General features: G+C 28.3%; 1 protein-coding gene across 2 annotated transcripts in view; it reads right to left on the minus strand.

The window, feature by feature from the left end:
- The window catches only part of LOC117175855 (RING finger and CHY zinc finger domain-containing protein 1), a 30121-nt gene extending 17486 nt beyond the window's left edge, over window positions 1–12635 (minus strand). The window contains exons 1-2 of one of the 2 annotated variants that reach the window (XM_033365649.1): window positions 12544–12635; window positions 7084–7412 (exon numbers count right to left, since the gene is read on the minus strand). In XM_033365649.1, the coding sequence (XP_033221540.1) occupies window positions 7084–7383 (300 nt within the window). In that variant the 5' untranslated portion in view covers window positions 7384–7412; window positions 12544–12635. Of the gene's footprint in view, window positions 1–7083; window positions 7413–12010 lie in introns of both variants that reach the window. The other variant, XM_033365648.1, reaches the window with a different exon arrangement.
- Between the last annotated feature and the right edge of the window lie 6364 nt (window positions 12636–18999).

Here is an 18999-nt window from a genome sequence, read left to right on the forward strand (position 1 = left end):
TTTATTTACAAAAAAAGTTCTCAGGTTCAAAAAAACATTCAGTGAACTGAAAAACTGTGGTCGGTAATATAGGTATTTAGCTGTGTCACATGCCCTTAAAGCAACAAATCGAGATACAGGGGAAGTTTCTTGAAATCGGAATAGAAAAAGGGATTCTTTAAAAAAAGGGGTAACTACAGTCTGTACGTGAAATTTAATATATTCACTTTTATTACTCGATAAATATTTTTTACCATTAGTGACGCTTTATTATGCGCTTCTGTTGAAATTAAAACTAACAATTTTTTGATAAAATAAAGATTTTTATTGAAAGTCTCGAAATTTCGAGGGACGTGTAAAAAGTTACGTTGATTTTTTCCAATATATTAAGCCAGTTTTTACGAATATTGTTTTACACATGTATTCATATTTTATTACATATACGATGTCATCAGAAATTCATAAACTTTAGTTTTGTGAAATTGAATAATTTGAATTTACAAATAATAAATTATATTCGAAATCAAATTCGATCTAATTTAAAAGCAAGCTTTAATTTTATTAAGGTTTATTTTGAAAGTTTTCTGATTAATTAGAAATTAAATTTCGAGATTTACTACTACTTTATGAGCTTTTAAATTTGCCAATGCAATTAAAAAATTATAAACCGTTCGAAATTAGAAAAATCAGATTTTAATTTAAAAGCTTACAATTTGCCAACCTTAAAATTGAAAAATAATTAGAATAAAAAGTCCTTTTAATTAAAAAAATTAGTTTAAAGGCTCCAAGGAAGACTTAAAATTTGATTTATTCCTTCTTTGGCACCTAAGTCCTCTTTAATTATATCATAAAAGCTAAATGAGAAGCCCACCATACGGAAAAGATGAAGAAATCAAATGTCAAAGATTATTTTCAACCCAAAATGATAGCAATCCAAAAATTCGTTCACAAAATATTGTTTCTATGTCAATTAAACTTTACCTATCTTATAATTATGTATTGGATTATTCAGTCAATTAATTTCATGATAATAATTTTAGAGTTAATCAATTAATTGAAATATCAACTACTTTCTGCTGACATAAGACACGTGGTTCGTACGTGCCTTTTTTATTGCATGCTATATTCTTGCGAAATTCTGTACGATCTGAGGATCTCGAATACGTTTCTCTACAGGTAAAATCTCTTATTTAAACTATTTTTACAGCACGGATCACGCACACATAGAATGTTAAACATTTAAACATCAACAACATTATGAAATTTTAAACTTACAGGATAACGTACGATTGTCCAATTTTTTATTTAGAAGTAAATAAATGACTAAAGTTTAAGTTTAAAATGTTCAGGGGTGTTATAAAATCCCAATTTCGAAATTCGCTGACATTATAAATAAATTTGTAACCAAGAAGATTAATTTTCTACCCAAAAAGATGAATTTTCAAACACATAATTGAGATTTCAACATAAAAAGATAAATTAAAAACAAAAATGGAAAAATTAAATTTTTAGTTTAAACAATTAATTTTCAACCAAATACAAAGGAACTTTCGATGAAATAGTGAAATTTCCCAACAAAGAGATGAATTAAAAAAAAAGATGAATTCTGAACGAAAAATGTAATATTTTATATTTCAACCAAACAATATTTTTATTTATATTAAAAACAATTGAATTCATAAAAAAGACGAATATTCCATACTACAATTGAATTCTTAAGCAAAAAAGATTCAATTTCACAGGATGATTGAAATTTAAAAAATAAATAGTTGAATTTTCAACCAAGAAAGATTTTTTAGTCAATGAAGAAAAAAATTCATCCTGAATGTTGAATTTTGAAAACAAAAAGACGATTTTCCTATAAAACTTTATAACACATGAAAAATAAAACATAGAATCGCAATATTTCCATTTGAAAAAATTAATTTTGTACAGTAAACAAAGCATTTTTAACCAAATGGCTGAATTTTAAACCAAAAGGATGCATTTTCAATTAAAAAATACAACATTTGCAAACCAAAAATAAAACAGTTGAATTTCCAATAAAAACTATCATTTATAACAACAAAAAATGAATTTTCAACCAAACATTTCAGTTTTCACTACAAGAAATAAATTTTATTCCAAAAAGAAGAATTATTCGCCAAGATTAATATTCTACCATAAAAAACGAATTTCCAGCAAAAACATTAATTTTCAACCAAATAGTAGTAGAATTTTCAACTTAATAACATTGATTTTCAATAAAACATTAAATAATTAAATTACAGCATAAAAAAATTAATTTTTAACAAAAAAAAATGCATTTCTAACCAAATAGTTGAATTTTCAAGTAAAAAATGTACACCTTTAATCAAAAATAGAATAGTCAAATTTTCAGCTAAAAAGTTATTTTTAATAATAAAAAAAAAGATTTTTCAACAAAATATAAATATCCTACCAGAAAAGGCGAATTTTCAGCAAAATTAATTAATTTTTAACCTAACAGTTGAACTTTCAACTATTTAGTTTAAAGTTACATTTTTATTTTAACATTTTGGTTTATCTTATTTTGGAATGGCCGTAAAGGGATAAATTTTCAACCCAACATGGAATAACTAAATTTTCCACTGAAAAAATGCAATAATTAAATTCAAGTTTGAGTAAAAGAAAGGAGCGTATTGAACTAAAAAAATTAATTATCAACCAAAAAATGCATTTTTAACAAATTAGTTCCACTTTCAACTAAGAAGTTGAATTTCCAAATAAAAAATATTAATTTTCAACTAAAAAACATGAATTCTTAACAAAAAATGTAATAGTTGATACTTCAACCAAAAACTATTTTAGTTTTGAAGCATAAACAGTTGAATTCGCCCAAAAAGGCGAAATTTCTATAAAACAATAAAATTATGAAACCGAAAATATGATTTTTCAAAATAAAAAGTTAATTTTTAAGCGAAAAAGAAGAATTTTCAAAAAAACAGTTGAATTTGCAACCAAAAAATAGAATTTTTAACAACAAGACGAATTCTCAACCGAGAAAATTAGTAAACAAAAAAAGTATACGTTTCTAAGACTTGCTTGTCATAACTGCTATTCTACAAATGCGAATTGAATTTTTTAAAAGAGATTTCTCAAGATTTTTCGTGCCCGTAAATTCTATGAAATCTAAATTAAATTCTATTGATCCCTCAATTTTTATAAACAAACTATGCTTTTAAATGTTTATTCAACATTTTATAATCTTCAGCTACTTTCAATTTTTTAAAAGTTCTCTTAAACCAAAGCTTGACTTTTTTCCAATAAAAATGTTGGTCGACATTGTGGGAAGGACAATAGTTATGCAGTTATGCGAATATATCGGGAAGAAATGAATTTTGCAGGAAACTTGCGCATAAAGTATTCATAAAAAATCATGGTATTGAATTTTTCTTTGTCGGCCATACTCTCCGAGATATCCACCCTGGTAGTAGGGAATGAGTTAATTTATTTTTATTTTAAATAGTTTAGATAACCTTAAAAAAAATAAAAAAAATCATTTCAGCCTTAAAAAATATATATGATGTTTACATTTTTTTAGAATTTAAAATTATTATTGGAAGTGTTTAAAAACTTCTAAATCTCTTTTAAAATAATTCGAATTTCATATAAATTTTCCCAACAAAATAATTTCCAATTTTTTTGGCAATCTAGAGAAAATGTTTTTATTCTTTTGAAGCCTTTCACAACTATTAAAGCTTATGCATTTTTTGTTAAAAACTCGCGAAAATTGACATTTTTTTTTAAATTTAGGCCATGACTATTTGCACCAGAATTTCGGTACGGATAGCCGAATTCTCTTAGAACACCCACTTCGTTTACATTATTTGAAATCATCTGAAGTTTTACATTAATTTTGAACATTTTCAAAACCTCTAAATATCTCTAAACATTACTCGAATGGTTCTACAAATTATAAGTGTTCAATTGTTATTTATACATCGAAATTCAACGATTCCAGTGGATCCCACTTACAAATGAATTATTTTTTAAATAGAACTACTACAATCATTAAGTTCAAAGTATAAAAGCTCCTTCAAATTTCAATGATATCTATTTTAAATAATTCAGGTCGAAATTATTCACATTTTTTACGACTGAGGCTTTTGAATTGAACCAGTTGAATTTTTAATGCTGAACTCTGGAAGTTCTTAAATTATGAATGGATTTAGAATCACCCAAACCAATCAATTATATTTATCTTTTTAATACTTAAGTACACTGTAATTTTTAAAATAAATAATTATTTTATATTTACAGTTAATAAAGTAACATTCTTTATCAAAAATTTTCAATGTCAAACGCTTTTAATTTTTAATTGTAGGTTTAAAAATAAAAATATGAAATGGAAAATTTGGTTAAGTAAAAAATTTTCGAATTACGCATTATAAACTGAATGGTATGATACTTGAAGAAGATAAAAATTCAACTAATTATTTAAAAAATGGTTAAAATCGAACTTGGGCAGATTTTCCTTTTAAAATTTGTGAAATTTCAGGTCAAAAAATAAATTCACTGTCATTTCCTGGTTTTTCCCGGTCTCAGAAAATTCCCGGTCATTTCCCAGTCTAGCGGCCACCTCTAATATTTATGTCTATAGTAGCTTGATTAGTATTTCAATGGAAAGCTTTTGCACTACTTTGAATGATGAAAGCTTAATTTTCAGTAAGGTCAAGCAAAATTAAGAACTTTCCTTCTTCAAAAGAAAATCTATGTATGTCGATGCCTTTTGTTTTTTGACTACACACGAGACCTTCAAATTCAAGAGAAAAAAAAATCTCTTCAAAAAGTTGATTCTTTTCGAAATTCTGTATAAAATAAGCCCAGGGTGAAGCCAATTTGGCCAGTTTTTAAGTAGATATTGCAAAAATAATGTAAATTTCAATGTTTTCTTAAACTTACAATAACTTCCGAAATAATAAACATTTTTCAGTGTTGTTGGGCTCATTTTGAAGCTTTTTTTCCATCGTATCAGAACAGCTTACGAGCATTGGGAATGGTTAAAATGCGATACGCCACCTGGCGACAAAAATTCGAACTAGAAAGAATAGGCCCGATTATAAAGATGCATTTTAATTTGCGCATAAAAGTATTTTAACCATTTTTTTGTGAAGTTGAAACTATTTATTGGATAATAAAAATAAGTCTTTATGGGAAACAAAGTGTTTTAAATAGAATTTACATATTATACAGTGAAAACCCAGAATTTTTGACAGAAATATTTTTCTAAAGAAAAAACAATTATTGTTCTCTTTATTGCGATTTTTAAAAGATTATAACCTTAAATGGACTTATTTTGAAGCAAAAATGAACTCAAAGTACATTTTTATTAATCTATACATGAAATATTTACTATTTAAAAATCTGATCTAAAAGATAGATTAGAATTCGTATTTAAAATCCAGTCGTCTATTATTCGTATTCTTGACATAAAATGGATAAAATTTGTTGCTACATGCATTAATATGAAGTTTATTTAAGCTTAAAATGCATTGAAAGTCAAATGAAATAATTGTCTTTTTTTAAAACCTATTTCACAAAAATGCGTTTTTTCACGGATGAATATTTGTTTTTAGTATTTATCCTTGTTTTATACTTCACAAAACAATCGTAAAAACACTTTCATGCAAAAATTAAAATACATGTTTAAAATTGTACCTACCATTTCTAGTTCCATTTTTCGGCACCATGTGGCGAAATGGTAGAACATCATTACCAATAACTTGTAAAAAATTTCTTTTCGAATTACAAGAACTTGAAGTTGTAATAAAAAAGTTGGAAAAATTTGAAAACATATTATCTGTACGCAAATCAGAATAAAAGTTAAATAAATATATATTTTGAGGAAATTACATAGAAACTTCAGGATTACATGTTTCATATATTTTACAAAAATATGTTTGTACCAAAAATAATATTGCAATTGTTCCAACTTTGTTGTTACAACTTCAAGTTCTTGCAATTAAAAAAAAAATGTTACGATTTATATTCATAAGCTGTTGTGATACGGTGAAAAAAGCTTCAAAATGAGACCAAGAACATTGAAAAATATTGACTATTTCGGAAGTTATTGAAAATTTAAGAAAACATTGAAATTTATACTATTTTTGCAATATCTACTTAAAAAATATAAACAAATTGGCTTCACCCTGGGCTTATTTTATACAGAATTTCGAAAATAATTAACCTTTTAAAGAGAAATTTTTTTAGCTCTGGTATAATTAAAATTAAGAGAATTTATTCAGTCATAAAAAAGAGGTGGCCTAAAACTTTTGCACGGCAGTGTATTGATCCATAATTTTTCTCCCGCAAATACAACTCTGAAATTCTTGAATATTAATTCTATTAAGAAAGCGTGCACAAATAACGTAACATTAAATAGAAGCGAGGGGTCTGATTTCTGTTATTTCTATTTTATTTTAAAAGTTTTTCGAATAATTCAATTTTAAGAGTTTATAGTTTCAAAATTTTACATTTTGAGAGGTAAAAATGATGAAAAATTCATTTTTCATCTTAGATAAATTCAATTTTAATTTTTTTTTAATGCAATAGGAATTTTCAAATTCTACAATTCAAGCAGCTTTGACTTTGAAACATTCAATATATTTTAAAGTAGTATCGAATTTAAAAATTATTTAGACAAACTCTGAAATTTTGAAGACAATCGGAAGACATGATTTTTAAACTTGGGGCAGTTCAAAAATTCCCTGACTTTAACATTGTTTATTTTCAAGAATTTAGTACGAAATTGTTGCATTTTTCAAACCTTTCAGAAAATGTAGTCTGTCGCTTAAATCTGAAATTATTTGCATTTGTCACAAATGTGACAAGAGTCACACAGTGTGTTTACGAGGTCGTAAAAATATTCGAGTTCTGTTTATGAATCACAGTTGATTGAAAAGGAAGAGAGAGAGAGTTGATGTGTACTTTATAATCGAAATTTATACATTGTACACATTGTAAGCTATTACGGTCGAAATGCGTGATCGTAAAACGGACGGATGTCTTTAATACAAAGACTGAAGCAAAAATGATGTATTTTATTACGTCCGTGCACGAAGAGAGTAAATATCAAGGACTCACCACAAATTTTGACTTTCGTTTGTAGTGTTCACAGCCATAATCGTCCCCTATTTCTTCCGTTGCTTCAGTTGCTTTTTCGTCTACTTGAGAATTTAAGGAATTCGAAGAAATCACTGCAGAGAACTTAGGGGTCGTCACTTGTTCCTCAAAATCTGAATCTGAACTACTTTCTGAAGATTCGACCATGGATACATTTTCCTCGTGACTTATTTCTCGAGATTCGCATTCTTCGTTATCTTCTGTAGCTGGCTTCATTTCTTTCGAGAAGATTTCAGGATTTTCCACATTTTCTGAACTCATCGTTAGTTCTTCGTCTTACAGTAAAAGCCCTGGAATAATTCAATACTTTTTTTACGCTAGATACAAATGCCATTTGAAACTATTGAATCAAATGTGAAATGATTCTAAATCGTTTAGAAATGTTGAATTTTAAAACTGAAATTTAAAATAATTTCAAAATAATATGGGTGTCTATTAATTAAACATTTTTTAATTTTTTTCTTTTTTCCCGACCAAAATTTGTTTCGTGCGGCCAATTTAAAGATGTCTATTTTTAATTTGGCAATTATTTAATTACACGCATCAAACTTATCCTCAACTACAGATTGAAGTGACAAATTTGAACTAAAAATACATGCAGTACCGATTGCGAATATGATATCGCAATTTTTAATGTAAAATATTTGAACTTCAGAATTAATAAATCATTTTGTTGTATAGACAATCAAACTGTTGCATTTTTCTCTCTCTAAAACACCAAGTTCCGGCGAAATTACGAACATAATCAAATTATTCTAATACTATAATTATTGGGACGACTGAGATATCCCGAAAAATTAAATTTCCGACACTGTAAAATTCCCGAATTCGAAAATTCCTGAACAATAAAATTCCCAAACAGTTTATAATAGTACCGAATTAAAAAATTGCCGACAGTTTATAATATTACCGATTTTTAAAATTCTTGAATGATAAAATTCAAGACAGAAAATTGTCGAATTATAAAATATCCGAACTAGGACATTTCTAAATTTAAAAAAATAAATTTGGTTTATAAATTTTATTTATTTCGTAAAAATACAATTATAAAATATTTAAAAAAATATATTTTTACTATTTAAAGTTTCTAAAATTATTGTTTGAATTTAAAATAATTATACCTGAAAACAAATTTTCATTCAGAAATATATATTTTCAGAATTATTATTTTAAATTTCCTAGTTTGGAAATTTTATAATTCAGTAATTTTCTGCCGCAAATTTTTTAATTATTGAATTTTATTATTCAGAAATTTTATAATTCGGGAATTTTATTTTGCGGGAATTTTGAAGTGACGGAATTTTCCAGTCATTCCTAAGTATTCTTAGAAATCTATTATTTTTTATTAACAATAGCAATTTTGGATAAAACATATTAACGCAATAAAAAATATATAAAACAATTCTTTAAGATTGTAAAAATCTTCTTTTAAAACTAATGCTTTCTGTTTAAAATAACCATCATTCCTGGTGAAAATGGTTACCATAACCTAAAATTGTTCCAAAATGTAAATATTTTAAATATAATTTTGATATAATGATTTCGGTTTGAAAATACAAATTTTCGATGTGAAGTGTCAAAATAACATAATTGAATTTTATGAAATCTAATGATTTTTTAATAAATATTTTAATATCCGACGAAAAATAGGAACACAATTCGAAATTCTTTAAGCTTGTAAATATTTATTAAAATTGTAAAAAAATAGTGAATATTCTACAAAATCTAATCATTTTTATTTAAAATGTCAATACTTTTATGCGAAAAACATTAATAACATAACAGAAAATTATTCAAATTTAAGAATCTTATTTAAAATATATTTTTTTATTAAAAAAAGCACCAATTTGCGTCGTTAAAAGATTATAAATCTTGTTCAAATTAAAATGATTTTTGGTTTAAAATATGTAAAGTACCCATTTTTTATGTCAAACAACAGCTTTACATAAAATAAAAAAATGAACCCTTCAAATCTAATCATTTTAGTTTCTAATGAACCTTTCATAAAAAAAATACAAAAATGATCACAAAACCGAAAAACGTAAATTTTGGAAAAAATTGTAATTTCTGAAATCTAATAATATGTATTCGCAATTGACATGAATTTTTAACATTACTAAATGTCGCGTGATAGGGCATTCGACTACTATAAAACATTAAAAAATCCCATTTACAAAAGTGATGTATTGATACCTATGTCTCGAAAATCTAGCATTTATTGTTTTTGAAAACCTGATTGGCTGTTCATTGCTTAGATTTATTTTATATCTGAAATTAAAAATTTTTTAAATTGAATATACAAATAATTCCTTTGAATAAAAAATCATAGAAAACCTTATGCGAATTAAACAAACATGTGTGATTTTTACTATTGGACGAATAAATTTAAACTTTAAGATTTCCTGATAAATTATTGAAAATGCTATACATTTTTTACGTGAGTATTTTTCGATGGAAATTAGTATTTTCAAAATCGATTTTTTTTCACTCGAAATTAGCATTTCTAAACAAAATTCATTGTCAAGATTTCCAATTTTCAACAACTTTCGGTTGTCTTAGCGCTTTACATCGGAAATAAGTATACTTAATATGGATTTCAAATATTACAATTTTTCAAAGAATTCACATATTTCAGTTTTTTAGCATTTTTAGGATAAATTTTACAATCTCAAACAACAATTAGTACATATTCTAAAACAAAACTCATTATATAGTTTCCATGGAATAGTTTATATGGTTATTTATTTCAGGTTATATGTATTGATGTTTTCCACAGGAAATCGATGATTTTAAACAAATATCAATAGATGTCAAATAATATTTACAATTCTGAACAATTTGATGTTATCTTACATATTAGTTTAGTATTTTCGTCGGAAATTATTGGCATTTTTAGTAAAAAAATAATTAGATTTTAAAGAAGAATTTTTGAAAGGTTTCAGGTTACGTTGGGATATGACATTAATATTTATATTTTCAAGCAAAAAGTAATTATAATATAAAAAAGATTTCGAATCTTTTAATAATTTATGACTATGTTGTATTTTTCGCCCGAAATTGATATTTTTAATAAAATTGAAAATTAGATTTGAAAGAACACTGAAAATCGGTACTTTCAGTAAAAAACAATTAGATTTAAATAAAGATAAAAGTTTGTTGTAACTGATTTGTTATTTTATGGCAGCGTTTTTCGTTTGAAATTGGCACTTTTTATTTTTAAAAATGGTAAGATTTATCAGATTATAATTCAGAATCATTAAATCCACAAATATTTGTTTTGTTGTTGGTTTATACTCGAAACTGGCACTTTTAATCAAACATAATTTTCTAACAATTTTAGATTATATGTTAGCGGTTTTCACCGAAAATTCGTTATTTAAAACCGAAATCATTAAATTGCAAGAAAGATTTTAAATTTTGAACTATTTTTCTTATGTTATGTTAGTGTTTTTCGTCGAAAAATAGTATTTTTAATTTTATTAAATCATAAGATTTTTCATATAATTATTCAGAATCATTAAATTTACAATTTTGTTTGACCTTTATACTGTAAAACAGTACCATTAATACAACAACATGCATACTTCAAAAAGGATTAAAATCTGTTGAACAATTTTAGGTTATGATCGCGTTATTGAACGGAAATGATTGTCGATTTTAAAATCACGGTGACGTTAACATTTTTTACTGAACAATTTTTTGTTCTTGAATGTTTTTATGTCTCGTCCAAAATTGATATTGCATTTTCAAATCAGATTATAAATCTTCTACAAAAAAGAAAGAATTTTTAAGAAAGCAGTTGAATTTTCAAATAGAAAAGATTAATTCTCAACAAAAAAATGTAATAAGTAATTAAGTATTCGATATTTCCACAAAAATATTTTTTTCAAATCAGAAACCGTTGAATTTGAATACATAAAAAATACAACCAAACAATTGCATACTTTTTTAAACATACTTCATTTTGACCATTCTCGTGCAATTTTGTTACACAATTGGACTTTTCTAAGTATATGTTTTAAATTAAATTTAATTTTAAAAACGGATTTTTAACCAAAACAGTTGACTTTTCAACAAAAAGGGCGGTTTTCTGAAAAAATGATTGAATTTTTCACAAATTGTTACATTTTAACAAAATAATTAAATTTGTAACCTAAAAAGATGAATGCTCAAACAAAGATTAGCATTATTAACATTGGTATAATATTAATATTAATTAGTTGTTAAAATATAATAATTAATATAATTTTTAATATTAAAAATGTTCCGCCCAAATATTTGAAACTTCGAAACGTTTTCATAGTTTCATGAAAATTTAAAACCCTATAAGAAATAATATCCAAATACACTTGTAAAAAATTATTTTTTCCAAGTAAATAAAAAAAGTAACTTCCAAAAAATTAATAATGTATGGCCCTCGGCCTGCAAACATATTAGATTTCGCCCACCTTGTCAAGTATTTCATTCCTAATTAGAAAACATATATTTCTCGATAAAAGAACAAAACTGCCGGATTTCCCCAGTTTAATCAAATCTCCATTGGTTTCCTGGTTTCCCCGTCAGCCAGACACCCTTATAATAGATGAAAAGAACGAGGTTTATAACCTTGTTCCGAAAAGAAAAATCGATGTCATGAATAATCAAATGGAAAAAGAATACTGAGGAAACTATTCCTACTTGACAAAAAATATTCATAAAATTATTTGAAAAATTTAATTAATAAATTGAGACTTGAGCCCAAAGCATTGAATCGTTAAGATAGGTCAAGGTCGACCCTACAAAAGAGACTGAAAAAGCCGTTAAGTGGTTTAGAAAAAGGAATGCATACTTAATTTTAATAATTCTGAGTGCAATTGTAAATTAGATTGCACTCCTTCTTTTCACTAACCTGAGTTCTGGAACGAGAAAATTTAATGAAAAAAACACAGTATTGTGTTCCTAATCACCAGCTTTTTTGTTCTATTGTTTTCTGATAATTACACAGTCGATGGATTGTAGTTTACAGGCATTTGTTTTCATTTATTTTTAAGGAACTCAAAACACTCAACAGAAAACGACCTTTTACAATTCATTCGCGGGTATCAGTTCACGCGGGGTTTAGTTTCACGACTCGCGAGAACTTTTTTGAGGTTATAATTTAGATTCGTGATATTGAATTAATAAATAAGGCCCAAATTTATAATTTTATGTCACGTTTTACAGCTCCGACATTTATCACAAAAACTTTCCTTGAACAACAGTTTCAATTTTACAATCAACAATTTACATTAAAGCCCTTAACGGCGAAGGTCAGTAATTTTCGACCCATTTAGGAACCACCATTTCGGGCGAATTTCCCGTGTTTCACAATCAAAAGAACTTTGTTCTTAGCGAGATTTTAAACACTCTTCGGGCCCCTTTTGTTGACTTTACTTCACTCACTTTAACGGACGGCTACTATAAAGTAGAAAAGATTGCATAAAGATGGTCGAATTATCTTGGATCTAGCGCAAATAGTACACGTTCCACGATTTTCGATTTATGTAACCTGATGTAACTTAAGAATTAAAGACGACCAATCAGATGTTAACGAAAAGCAAGGTAGTAAAACCGCAGTAAAACAACATCTTTCGTAAAACTAGGTAAAACCAGTAATGACAGAATGTAGATATCTCTGGCATGCGCAGTACGCTGAGGGCGGTGCCTATTTGAATAGCCAATGAGCAGTTAGCGCTCACTTTTAAATACAGAAACACTTGATTATTTTTGATCAGAAACACTATAAGGAAAATAACATAATAATGCTTGATGTAAAAAAAATATTATTTAACAGATATTCAAAAGCACTTAATATTAATTTTCTCTATTACTAGTCAAATCCGAAGATATTAATTTCATTTTCTCTCAAGTATAGTTTTTTAACACTGGCAAGGTTTTTCTAAAGGACCTGAAGCTTTTCTTTCATGTAGTGACGTCAGCTGGATGAGTCTGAAGTTCCCAACGTTTACAAAAAACGAAAAAAACGAAAAATAAAATATTTGAAAAGTCAAAATGTTTTCATTGTTTATGACAGTATTATGTGCCAAAAGTCCCATCTTAAAGTTTCAGCCCTCTAGCGTATGTAGAACCAACCATAAATCAACCCCTAAATATAATAAAATTCGTTAAAAATACACAGTTTCAAAAAGTCAAAATGTTTTTAATGATTATCGCTGCATTTAGAGCCAAAAGTACCACAAAAAAGTTTCATCCCTCTAGTGCATGTGGAACACACCCCAAATCAACCCCTGCACACTATAAAATTCGTTAAAAATACAGAATTTTAAAAAGTAAAAATTTGTTTAATGATTATCGCTGCATTTAGTGCCGAAAGTGCAACTAAAAAGTTTCATCCCTCTAGTGCATGTGGAACACACCCCAAATCAACCCCTGCACACTAAAAGATTCGTTAAAAATACGCAATTTCGAAAAGTCAAAATGTTTTTAATGATTGTCGCTGAATTTAGAGCCAAAAGTACCACAAAAAAGTTTCATGTCCCTAGTGCAGTTGGAACACACCCCAAATCAACCTCTGCACACTATTAAAAACACATTAAAAACAATTTGACTTTTCGAAATTGTGTATTTTTTACGAATCTTATAGTGTGCAGGGGTTGATTTGGGGTGTGTTCCACATGCACTAGAAGGATGAAACTTTTTTGTTGTACTTTTGGCTCTAAATGCAGCGATAATCATTAAAAACACTTTGACTTTTCGAAATTGTGTATTTTTTACGAATCTTTTAGTGTGCAGGGGTTGATTTGGGGTGTGTTCCACATGTACTAGAGGAATGAAACTTTTTAGTTGCACTTTCGGCACTAAATGCAGCGATAATCATTAAAAACATTTTGACTTTTTTAAATTCTGTATTTTTAAAGAATTTTATAGTGTGCAGGGGTTGATTTGGGGTGTGTTCCACATGCACTAGAGGGATGAAACTTTTTAGTTGCACTTTCGGCACTAAATGCAGCGATAATCATTAAAAACATTTTTACTTTTTAAAATTCTGTATTTTTAACGAATTTTATAGTGTGCAGGGGTTGATTTGGGGTGTGTTCCACATGCACTAGAAGAATGAAACTTTTTGGCGGGACATTCAACACTAAATGCAGCGATAATCATTAAAAACATTTTGATTTTTTAAAATTCTGTATTTTTAACGAATTTTATAGTATGCAGGGGTTGATTTGGGGTGTGTTCCACATGCACTAGAAGGATGAAACTGTTTTGTGGTACTTTTGGCACTAAATGCAGCGATAATCATTAAAAACATTTTGACCTTTTGAAATTGTGTATTTTTAACGAATTTTATTATAGTTAGGGCTTGATTTGGGGTTGGTTCCACATATGCTAGTGGGCTGAAACTTTAAGATGGGACTTTTGGCACATAATACTGTCATAAACAATGAAAACATTTTGACTTCAAATATTTTATTTTTTGTTATTTTTTTCGTTTTTTGTAAACGTTGGGAACTTCAGACTCATTCAGCGGGGAAGATGTTTGCATGCCGTGGGGCAAGCAATAACACCAATTACAGTGGATGAAAGTTCATTTGTTTTACAACTTGGACACATTTTTTTATTAAAAATTTTTCATTTACATTTTTTAAATCTATTCAATTAAGGACATGTGACGAGTGGGTCACGTGTCGAAATTGCTACTTTACCGAGACTTTTTTTTATTTTCTAATTTATTTTAGCACGAAATACCACAAGAATACGAATCGTAGGAGACGAAGCTTCATTTATTTTATAACTTGGACACATTTTTATTTATTTAAAATTTATATTTTTTATTTTTATAAAAAAAACCTTCAATTAAATTAAGACCATGTTATGAGTGCGTCACGTGACCAGATTCCCATCTTACTGACACTTTTTTGTTTCCTTACTTATTTTCGCACGAAGCGCCACAATAATAAGAATTGTAGGAGACGAAGCTTCATTTGTTTTACAACTTAAACACATTTTTTATTTAAAATTCAATTTTTTATAAAAAAGAAATCTATCCGATTAAGGGCATGTGATACTTAGAAAATTGTCGATTTTACCAGTTTGAGGTCCCCCCGGCTTTTTTTCTAGAATAATAAATATTTTGTCTTAAAAATTTGGGAAATGATAGCGAACATGCTAACGGACGTCCCCACACACTTTTTTGTAGGTTAATTCAAAAAAGTTTTAGTTTAGCAAAATGTGATTAATTTGCATAGCGCTTAGGAAATAGTATCGATTTTTTTAGTGTTAGATTCGTCCGGCTTTTTTCCTAGGATGAGAAATATTTTGCCTTCAAAATCTGGGAAATGATAGCAAACATGCTAACGGACGTCCCCACACACTTTTTTTGCGTTTTTTTTTTTTTTTAACAAAAAATGTTTGATATTGCTAACAACGTGCGTGTATATTTCGAGGTTATGTGTGTTACAATTCATCCGAGCGTTACTTCCAAACTACACAATATTTTTGGCCGAAAACTTTGGACTTACAAATAAACATAGTAACTAATTTCCCGGAACTAACCTTGTTTGCAGGAATTCAAAAAAGTTTATTTCATAAATAATTTCCAAATTATGGGAAAGGCAGAGATGAAAAACGACGTAACCTCAAAATAATACATATGCATAAAATTTTGATTTAGCACAATAAATTTTTTTATTATTATATCCCTTAAAAATGATTCCGGGGAAGTACGTTATGATATTTTATAACATCTCCGAATTCAGTTTTAAAACATTTTCATTTTCGTCGAACAAAAGCCGGGGAAACTGTAAGTATCATATGCCCGTAAGGGCATCTGATACTTCGTCGTGTAGTAAATCGGGTTCAGTTCCCACGGATTTTTTTCTACAAAAATGAAAATGTTTAAAAACTGAATTCAGAGATACCATACAATATTATAACGGACTCCTTTTGAAGAATAGTAACCAAAAATGATATTGTATTAAATAAAAATTGTATGCATGTGCACTATTTTGAGGTTAGGATCGTTTTTCAGCTCTCTGCCATTCCGATAATGTAGGTCTCTGTTGTACCGATGCCGCCGGTAGCACTCATGGACATAGGAAACACGGGAGTATACATGCCATCCTAACTTGGGAGAGCGGGGTTGAATCCACGGGAGGGGGGGAGTTCCATGAGTGGGGAGAGCCGCCATCTTACGATGTGCCATTTGATTATGCGCACGAGCATTTTTGCCGGCAAACTGTGCATAAAAATATAAACATGTGGGCGCTGCCATGTTTGTCGCGGGACATCAAAAGGTGGCGGACCTCCACCCTCATTGCATCACCCCCGCAATGGCATGCCGAGGCCCTTTCCTATGTCCATGGTAGCACTCAAGAATAATTATGGAAGAGAATTGTAACACAACAAACTTACAATATAACATGAAATTGATCAAAATTAAAAGTTTTAAAAGCGAATCTAGCAGTGATAAAATCGATACAATTTCCTAAGCATTACACACATTCATCAAATTTAGCATAATTAAATTTTTTGATTGAATCCGCAAAAAAAGAGTCCGGGGAGTCCGTTAGCATACATGTTCGTTAGCATGTCCCAAAATTTTAAGACAAAATCTTTATTATTGTAGGAAAAAAGCCGAGGAAACCTAACACTGGTAAAATCGATAATTTTTTAAGTATCACATGCCAGTGGTGTGAGGACGCGGATATCTCTGGCATGCGCAGTACGCTGGAGGCGGTGCCTATTTCAGTAGCCAATGGGAAGTTGGCGGTAACTCTTAAACGCGGATAAATGCCATTTATTACTTTTCAGCAGAATTCAAATTCAAATTAATTTTCGCGGATGAAAAAATTTGGGGTATTACTCAGGGTTTAAATAATCATACATAATTGTTATAAAATAACATTTGGGATGAAAAATTAATTAAAGATTGTGTCTGCAGCCACTATAAAATATGTAATGTGTTATCTGCTAAGACAAAAAACAATCTATACGCCGTATCCATGGACATAGGAAACAAGGGACAAGGCATGCCATTGCGTGGGTGATGCAATGAGGGGGGAGGTCCGCCACCTTTTGATGTTTCGCGACAAACATGGCAGCGCCCACATGTTTATATTTTCATGCACAATTTGTCGGCAAAAATGCTCGTGCGCATAATCAAATGGCACATCGTAAGATGGCGGCTCTCCCCACTCATGGAATTCTCCCCCCTACCGTGGATTCAACCCGGCTCGTCCTAGTTAGGATGGCATACCTAGTCCCGTGTTTCCTATGTCCATGGCCGTATCGCATTTACAATAGTCAAATTATCGTTAAATACATATAAATAATAAAAAGTACTCTTGCGCATCGGTTATATAAAATATTTTTCTCTTATCAAGCATCATCATTTTATTTTCTCTATGTTAATTCTGCTGAGAAATAATAGTGCAAATTTGCGCATTTAAAAGTTCCCGCCACCTTTCCATTGGCTACTGAAATAGGTACCGCCCCCAGCGTACTGCGCATGTCAGAGATGTCTGCGTTCTGACACCACTGTCACATGCCCTTAAGTCCACGTATTATTTTTAGTATTATTAGAATAGTATTATTTAATAGAATAGATTTTAGAAAATAAAGAATATCGTCTAAACACATTTATTATGAAAAATAATTCTTTTTTCTAATTTATTAAAAAAATAATGTTTTTGTGGCTCTTGTCATGCAGACATGTTGGATTTCCCCACCCAATCTGAAATTCATAATTGAATTAAGAATAATTAACCAACTAGGTTTTCAAGTTGAATTACTTTCTTAAAAATTAAAACAATTTAATACTTTCTTAATAAATTAAGTTTTTGGTTGAGAATTCTTGAATTTGATTCGTAACAAATTTAACAACTAGATTTTGAAGTGAAACTACTTTCTTCAAAATGAAGTTTTTGGTTGACGATTCCAAATTTTAGTTAAAAATTCAACTCTTTGGCTGGAAATTGAACTATTTCATTGAAAATGCAATTTTTTTCATTACTATGGTAATTGAAAATTTACCTATTCCATTTCTAGTTGAAGATAGTTATTCTTTAATTTGAAATGTAACTCTTTGACAAAAATGTCCATTTTTTGTTGACAATTAATTTAGATTAGTTGAAAATTAACTATTTGATCAAAATTTCATGTTTTTATTTGATCATTCAACTATTTTTTATAGAACATTCCTCATTTTGTCTTGAAATTTCAATTATTTAGTTTAAAAAAATCGACTTTTTTGTATAAAATTAGTCTTTTTTATAATTTAAAATTATGTATTTAAATCAAAAGTTTAACTATTCCATTTTTGGTTAACAATTTACCTTTCTTAGTTGAAAAGTTTAATAAAATATGGATTAAGCTGTCACATAAAATGCAATCAGGCACCACATAGGCAATAGAAGCATATTGACAACTTGGCTGGCTATAAACACAAAAAATCAGGATAAACGTAAAATCGAGTTTTACTTAAAGGCTGCGGTACTTTAAGAAAGGGGAGAGGGGCAAAGATTGCCCAAAATTGGTGACGTAGCTTATGGATGATCCCTAAGTGTATATCAAACCAATGTTGATCAAACATATTATAGTCTATTCAAATATTAGTTTTTATTTTTGAATATCTATTCCATTAAATAATAAAATGGTTGAAATACAATTATTGTTTTTATTATTTAATTTAATACACATTAAACAATTTAAAAATTAAAACTTAATTAAACTTATAGTGAAAAATTAATTTTTGTTTAATTGATTACAAAAATCAAGTTTCGTCCCGTGCGGTTGGTATTATTCTTTGGCCCTCAGCGTGCAGACATCTTGGATTTTTCCCACCCAACTAGAAATACTATGAATTTTTTGTTTGTACATTGGTGGTGCTGAAGGTGT

This window comes from Belonocnema kinseyi, chromosome 7, assembly GCF_010883055.1.
Source record: "Belonocnema kinseyi isolate 2016_QV_RU_SX_M_011 chromosome 7, B_treatae_v1, whole genome shotgun sequence".
NCBI lineage: Eukaryota > Metazoa > Arthropoda > Insecta > Hymenoptera > Cynipidae > Belonocnema > Belonocnema kinseyi.